Consider the following 8,152-nt stretch of genomic DNA (forward strand, 5'->3'; position numbering starts at 1 on the left):
GTGTGTGTGTGTGCGCACGCGCATTGTTACATTTAATGAAAAGAGTAGCAATGTACTGTATATGTGCACTGGGTTATGTGTGTGAGCATGTCTTTGTGTTAGTTGCACGTGTTTTCTCGTTCTTTCCAACAAGTAAGTGTGTATGCTTGTGTGACTTTGATGTCAGTGTGGCTGTTCACTTGTTATGTCAGTGTGGCTTGTGTACCTGTGTAGTAGTGGTGATCTGTTGCGTGCGTTTGTCTATTTTGTTGTGACTCACTGTATGTTGTCTAACTCCTCGCAGTGTCCCACAGAGAACAAGAAAACTTTTGGTATCCATCTCCGAGTCGTGGGAGACTGGACTGGTGGGTACACACACACACACACACACACACACACACACACTCACGCAACATAGACATACAGGGGTACTTGGACACAGATAAAAGGACAGACAAATAGACACATGCACACACTATCAGAGTTGACAGGACGGAAGTCATTTTGTTTTCTCTTCCTCTTCATTCTCTCTCCTCTCTGGGGAGGATGCATTTCTGAAAACTAGATTTTTATGTGTGCGTGTCCTTTTCTCTCTGCACACACACACACACAAACAGACAAAACTGGAATTAGTGGAAGTTTTTTGGGATGTTTTTGACTTCCAAAACTTGCTTGTGTGTGTGCAGAATCACTGTTAACATGCACATACAGTATAGGCAGAGAGAGAAAGGAAAAGTCAATGATGTCATTTCACTGGCAAAAACACTATCCTTTGTCTTGCCCTTTTTTTATGTGACTGCAGTGGTATGCAGCAGACTCAAAAGGGACTCACTGCTAGAGGAAGCTGTGGCCTTTGGGAGCAAGCGACATAAGCAAGAACAATGTACACTCATTTCCACTTGCTACTGTACATATCCACGCACACATGCTTTCAGAACACAGGAAGGGAAGTCGGCTTGTTTGTGTTGGCCCCTTAATCTGCCATGACCACATGTTGTAAGGAGAACACTGAACTGGAATGTATAGACACCTCTAAATATGGCACTATTTGTGCACACCTAATGTATGCGTTCTCTATGACATGTTCATTCTTAAAGAGGTAGATCAGTGGATGTAAAGCCTCTCCTCTCCTCTCCTCAGAGCGTTTCACACAGCTGTTACTTCCTGAACCGAGGATAGACTTGGAGATTCTTCCCATGGTGCGACAGAGGAGATACCCCAAGTATGTTTCTGCGTATGCTTATGCGTGTGACTGTGTGAGTGACATGATTTCTCATGAAGGCTCAGAATCACACAGGGGTCAGAGGTTTTGACCTGCTGACCTCTGACCCTCTACTCTTCCTGCTCTGTGTTTGAGGGAGAGATAGGCAGAGATAGAGAGGGAGATGTGGGTTCGGAGGGAACGAGAGTTTGTTTTGTGACAGTAAACCAGAGCTAAACAAACCATCAAACTCGCCCCCCCAATATAAACCCCCTCCATCTGGTAAGTGGGCTAAGTTGTGCACCAGTGAGGGTTAGGGTTAGTTTCCATTTACTGATATACTGCAGCTAGTGTACATATATATATATATATATATATATACTTTTATTTTGTTTCCAAGTAAAAAGATCAGTCAGACATTTTGGAAAGTATCTGCAATATTAACCCCAGTTTCCTCTTCATCTTCATGTGTGTTCAGTATGGAAACAGGAGCATGTTTAGCTTAACTTGAAACAGGGGCAAACTGATAGCTGCAGCTACATTAAAAGTGAAAAATGACTTTCCAATAACTGCAGAGCTGTCAAACCAGCCATGAAATACATTTTCTTTTTTACAGTGCTTGTGATTATGTGACAGTGACAGTGAGGCCCTGCGGAGGGGCGTGTAAAGGCTGCTGCAGCATTACCAACCCTTCTGGACTCAATTTTGAGTTTTCGTGTGTTAAATTTTCTGAGAATACATACTTCTGTAATGCAGTAAGAAATGTTTGACCTGTGATTTTGTATCTGTGTGTGTGTGTGTGTGTGTGTGTTTTTTTTTTCTCAATTACACAAGTGTTTGAGCAGCTGTTATGGAGCTGACTGATGTGTGTGTGTGTGTGTGTGTGTGTTTGGGGGATAGCTGTCTGTTCACACACACAAGCTGCACCCAGACTGCAGGATTTCAAAAGAAGGATGTTTATCTACTTATGTGTGTTTGACTATGAGGGCAAAGTATAAATATATGTGTGTGTCTATGTTTTCATTTTCTTGGCTAATTGTCTTCATGTTCAGGCTTTACGTGGATGGTCCCTTTGGAAGTCCATCAGAGGAAGTGTTTAACTACGACGTCAGTCTGTGTGTTGCGGGTGGAATAGGAGTCACGCCGTTCGCCTGCGTGCTGCATGCTCTGCTGTGAGTTATGAAAAAAATATCATATACTGACAGACGATGAACAGATTGAATATTTAGTATTTGTATGTTTTTTTCTGTCTTCCTTCCTCCCTGCTCCCAGTGACGGCTGGAAGGGTTTCAGGTTGCAGAGGTTGTATTTTGTGTGGGTCTGCAGGGAGCTTCAGTCTTTCTACTGGTTTGCTGAGCTGCTGTGTGCCGTGCATCACAAGGTCAGAACAGAGTCTGCATGCTATAGACTACATGTCACATTGATCAAAACATGTGGGAATTAAAATTCAATTAATACTGTGGTTCAGAATCAGAATTTGATAATTGTTTGACCAGCATCCTGTGTTTTGGATTGCTTGAATGTCAGTATTGGGACAGCAGATTGGCATTTTTGAACTGAGACAATGCGCCTCAAAATGTCTCTGCATGCCCCCCGATTTTACTGTTCATTCAGAAAATGGAAGTTAAATAAGGCTAGGAACTTTCCATTCCTGTGTGTGCTGGCTTTCAGTCAGGTCAAAGAAAGTTTCCCGGGTTTTAAGTGGAAGAGGAAGGTCAGAGGTTAAAGACGTAAAAGAATGCAGATGAGCAGGGGGGTCATTACTGAGACACTTGTGCTTTAAAGTCTTATTACAGTAAAGTTTTTCTTGATAGATTGATTCAATATAAGCACTCATTAGGTCATGGTACCTCTGCATAACTCCAGCTCTGAATTTACTGTTGTTGTTTTTGTGGTTTTGTAGGTATACTGTTCACGGCTTAGGGAGCAAACCGAATCATTTTAAAATGAGAAAAAATAAATGTCAGGACCCTGGATAAACAGACTATAATCAGATTTGTTGTACTTAACGCCATCTTGTGGATGTTAGTGACAGTACTTTCTCTCCTATTCTAAATAAATCTAATTGTTGCTTTTTATTGCACATATCAATTTGTTGAATTAGACCCAATGCATCACAGCATCACTAAACACTGAAATGTTTGTGTTTGTCAATTAGCTTTGGCAAGAAAACAGACCAGACTACTTTAATCTGAAACTGTTCGTCAGTCAGACAGAGAATTTGCAGGTACGTGTGACACACACACACACACACACACTACTAACTTTGTATGTTTGTATATATTTAATTTAATTCATCACTTCATTGATTCTTTGTTTGGCAGTATATTAGAAACCTACCCCACTAGAGGGCAGTATATGACAGAGAGAGACACACTAAAGTCTAACGTCGGTTCTTGAGTTAACTGCCTGTCTCTTGTTCTCTCTTTGAACTTTACAGTATTTGTGTCACATTGTTTCAGTGTGTATTCTTCTGTAGTAATCCACTTATTTCAAACTTCACATTTTCTTGTTGTGACAACCAGCTAATGGAAACCATGAATGTATTACAATAGGTTTTATTTTCTATTGTTGTACAAACATATCGGTACAAGGATTCAAGACAGATGAAGAATGAAGTCTTGATTTCATTCATTCTTTTGGCATATTGGTCAACCCATATATTTCTATTCAAAAATCCATCTGATGTTGCTGACTTCCTATTTTTTTGGTCATGTTGGTTCTGGCTCGTAGCTCCTCGTTAGTATAGTGGTGAGTATCCCCGCCTGTCACGCGGGAGACCGGGGTTCAATTCCCCGACGGGGAGATTTGTACTTTTTAAAGCACGTCTGTGGTTCACTGATTAACCCTTGAGTGACTACCTGCCATAAAACCAGTCTGTCATGATTCAGAAGCTTGTCTAAGGAAGCAGCACTACTGTGAGTCAACTGTGCTAAGCTGTGCAGTAGATTTATTTTTGTCCATGTTTTTGTTTCACGACATCCAGCTTTATTGATCTTGGTTTGTAAGACAGGCCCTGTAAGGGCAGGAAATCAGTGTTGCCTTACCCCTCCACAGAAAGATCATGACTTGTATCAGAATTGCTCAGTGAAAAAGCTTTGACTCAGGACTTGTTATTAGCTGGCTTACCACAGAAAGACAGTGACATGACTTTTTGCCTGACCTTTGTCTCATACCCAATCCTGTGGAAATAGCCTGATATATAGTGAGTTTATTTAGTTTGTCTAACACAAAAATTTAACCAGCAGTGTTGGACATTCTTTTGTTTCTGTAAAAATCTCTTCTTTACATTGAAGATGGATAATGCAGTCTGCAAATATAACCATATTTGCCCATTAAGTCCATAGTGTTACTAATGACAAGTAAGACACATCTTCTGCCACCTACACAATACATTAAATAATAATTTACAACAAATATAATGCTTAAAATAACTAAATAAGAACCTTTCGAGAAACTTTGCTTTTGCCAACAGCTGTTTGCACTACAGGTAACTTTTAATGGAGAGAGCACAGGCTGCTACAGTGTGTAGATTAGCAGGAGAAAGGAAGAGAAGTGGAGGGAATGGAGGCAGAGGAAGATGGAGAACCTCTTATCATGACAGACTGGGAGCTGTTAACCTATAGATGTACATCATCAATCTGCTGCTGTGTTCGTCGCTTATTCCTGTAGCAGTGTTAACATGAACGTTTTTTAACCACTCAACTGCTGTTCCCCACAGCTTTAAAGGGCTCTATAGAGAGTTTAAGCTCATTGTTTGACTATCCAGCCTGCAACTTTACTGATTTGGTTTGCTGTCATCGCTCTCATAGCGACATTTTCAGGCAGCTGTTTTCAGTGAAAATGCTCTTAAAAGCCACTGTACACTATCTGTTCAGCATCGAACAGCAGACACAGTTAGCGACTAGCTGGTGACATAGCAGAGCCAGATATTTCCCTCAGGAGTTGATAGAGACCAAAATCTGAGCTAAAATGAGAATGAATATTGGACTTGAATTTACTAAAAATGGTGATTCAGTTCATTTGCTGTAAGTTTGACATATCAACTTCAAAATTGCAGGTTTAATAAAAATGGGATATTTTCTTTTCTAGAGCATGTCCGAGGAGAAGTACCGCCCGCTCACCTCCAGGCTGCTGGTTGGTCGACCCAGGTGGAAGTTACTGTTTGATGAGATTGGGAGGACCAATAAGCAGTGAGTAGAGTGAAAGATGTACAGGGGTGGAGTAAGAACCCACTCTTATTAGTCTTATTATTTTATTATGTACTGTATACATTTTGACGATTTAAGAGAGTCAATGTTCCATGAAATGGCTTGACAAAACCCTAAATTATTCTGTTTGGCAGATGAGCAAAAGTGGGAATGGCTGTTTAATTGTTGGCCAACTTTGTCTCAGAGGCCTGGAAAAGAAGTTTTTTCAGTACTACATACTAAATGTTTCTGTAAGTGGTTTATGAATTTTGTTGTACTCAGTGGTAATTGGGAGATTCGACTGTGAATTATGATTTTCTGGATTTTGGTCCTGGCCTGTATGAATATATGGTGTCTTGTAAGACCATAAGGGCTGGGGATAACTGTATCCATGACACAATAATAGAAATTTGATTTATTCATTCATTCTACAGTATTAACTGTTGACATCCCACAATGTTACTCTCTCTGTTGTTTCAGTAAGCGAGTCGGGGTTTTCTGCTGTGGACCAAAGGGCATCTCCAGGACTCTCCACAGCCTGTGCAACTCAGCCCGATCCTCTGGAACAACCTTTGAATTCAACAAGGAATCCTTCAGCTGATCAAACATCAGAGCTAGCGCTACACTTTGAGGTCAACCTTGCCGAAAAACACAGTAAATTTGGGATTGATGGATTTTCACACATTTAGGGGCAAATGTTCTTTATTTGAAGTATTATTTGGAAAATATTTGGCTGATCTTAGTTACTTGAAATTTTGGACACGTCTAGAAATTTGCAAACAAACAACTGAAACAGGCCAAAAGAACTTGAATATTCACAGACTATGTTACTATTTTATATGTATCCCTGACCGTGGTCACAAAAGGCCCAGCAGGACAAGACTTTAACATGCAGCACGAGGCCTGTTGCTCTCTACAGACCAGCCTGACCTCCACCTGCAGGCTCTGAAAGCTTCAGCATCTGATCCAATCACCTCTGAGAAAAACTGCAGTGACCAGCTCACTGCTCGGATTCTCCACTCATGGTTCTCTGTTTTTCTAAAGTTGCTGTCGGCTTTCATCTCCACACCCCTCTGTGGATCAAATTTGTTTTCTCCTGTTGGAGTCTAATGTGAGAGAAAAAGGTCTGACACACGCTGCAATTCCACAAACACAAGCCGATAACAAGATAATGCTATTACACAAGAGGGAATTCATCTTACAGAGGACCAGCAGTGAAACATCACACAGGGACCAGACAGAAAAAACAAAAACTGTTTACTTAAATAACCAGGTGGAGCCACTTGGGCAGATAAACTGTGGTAACCAAAGCGCTATGACAGACAAAGTTCTTTTAACATTTACTTGACACCAAACTGGCACCCAGCAAGCTCTACTGACTATAAGGTTTAGATCAATAAGAGCAAATTCCACACTCTGTACCACTTCAGGCTTTTGTTCCACTCGCTTTTCTTCCCATATCCATAATAAATGAGTATCTTCCTCTGTACAATACATAAAAAAATTAGCTCCTTGTAATTTCAACTGATAAAACATTTGTTTTGTTAGTATTACAGTATGTAGGAATGTAGTCACAACCCTAAAAGAGCTGATTAATGCTAACCAAATGATTATTGTCTTATCTAGATTAAAATTACAACTAGTTAAAATTTAATTTCCCCTTCTATTAATAAAGATCCATTGATCTTAGAAAATTGATAGAAAACACAATATTTCAGAAAGACCAATAATAGAAACGCTTTGTGGGAAAAATACATCATCTGACAAGCCAATTAGAACAGAAACCAGCTGTAAAGGGGTACAGGAATTCAGCTCTCTATAGATCTTCATCTGTATGTCCCACTCATGGAAGCTGTTTTTTTTTGTCCCACCACGAAGAGCAAACACTTCCTGTGTCTGAGCTGGGAGACACTACTAAGTATCTGATAGGTATTTGATTGTCACTCATCAGAATCTGAGGTGATTTGGGGAAGAGTGGAACCAAAACAGACACCATATTCATTCTTTCAGTTTTCATCTAGTTGTGTAACTATCTGTTCTCTGTTGAAGAACTGTAGAAGCAAACCTACACTACACCTCAAGCCAGTATTTTTAGCTAGTTATTTTTTCAATTTATTTATATTGTTTAAATTTATTTTATGTGAAAAACTTCTGCAGGGCTTTGGCAATTTTTCCACAAAAGTAGGTGTCTGTCTTTTTTATTTTTTTTATTTTCACATACTGTATCTTGAGAAAGTAAAGTTACTGATAAGAAAATATTAGGATACTAGTTGAATTGCAACTGATAACAATTAATTTGTAAGTTTGACACTACATTTTTAGTTGTAGGGTTTTAGAGTCAGCTGTTATTTTAAGTGCCAAAAACAGCAGGTTTCTACAAGGAATCAACATCTTGATATTTTTTCAACCATTTTCTTTCAAATTGTAATTAGCTAATTGTAATTTAGCATTGAAATTTAAATATATTTAAATGTTGAATTGTATGTCTATTTTCAGGATTGTCCATTTTTAAGAACAAGGCAAAGTCTGAAATAAAAGAGATTTATATTTATTATATCTCAATTGCTTGAAAGTGTGAAAATGTTTTCTATTTCTGATCCTGGAATATGTAATTCATAGTCACAAGCATGTACTTATAAAACAATTTTATTTTGACAAACATCAACTGACATCAATCAGACAAGCTATTTCTAAACTTTTGAAATTCAGCAAAAACAGAAGTTGATTATGTCACAACCTGGCTCAAATAGTGTGACAAAGAGGGAGACCACACAGTCTGTGA

General features: G+C 39.3%; 1 protein-coding gene and 1 non-coding gene across 2 annotated transcripts in view; both read left to right on the forward strand.

The window, feature by feature from the left end:
* LOC118342031 (NADPH oxidase 4) overlaps positions 1-7,937 on the forward strand; it is a 24,426-nt gene extending 16,489 nt beyond the window's left edge. Inside the window, exons 12-18 of the mRNA XM_035680458.1 lie at positions 284-344; positions 1,120-1,201; positions 2,233-2,352; positions 2,453-2,561; positions 3,339-3,407; positions 5,273-5,373; positions 5,851-7,937. Coding sequence (XP_035536351.1) covers positions 284-344; positions 1,120-1,201; positions 2,233-2,352; positions 2,453-2,561; positions 3,339-3,407; positions 5,273-5,373; positions 5,851-5,971 — 663 coding nt within the window. The 3' untranslated portion in view covers positions 5,972-7,937. The remainder of the gene's footprint in view (positions 1-283; positions 345-1,119; positions 1,202-2,232; positions 2,353-2,452; positions 2,562-3,338; positions 3,408-5,272; positions 5,374-5,850) is intronic.
* On the forward strand, positions 3,915-3,986 carry trnad-guc. Its single transcript has one exon. It is a non-coding gene; the product is annotated as a tRNA-Asp (tRNA).
* Positions 7,938-8,152: the final 215 nt, after the last annotated feature.

The sequence above is a fragment of the Morone saxatilis genome, unplaced genomic scaffold, assembly GCF_004916995.1.
Source record: "Morone saxatilis isolate NCDOM2014 unplaced genomic scaffold, NCSU_SB_2.0 Contig8, whole genome shotgun sequence".
Classification (NCBI taxonomy): Eukaryota; Metazoa; Chordata; class Actinopteri; family Moronidae; genus Morone; species Morone saxatilis.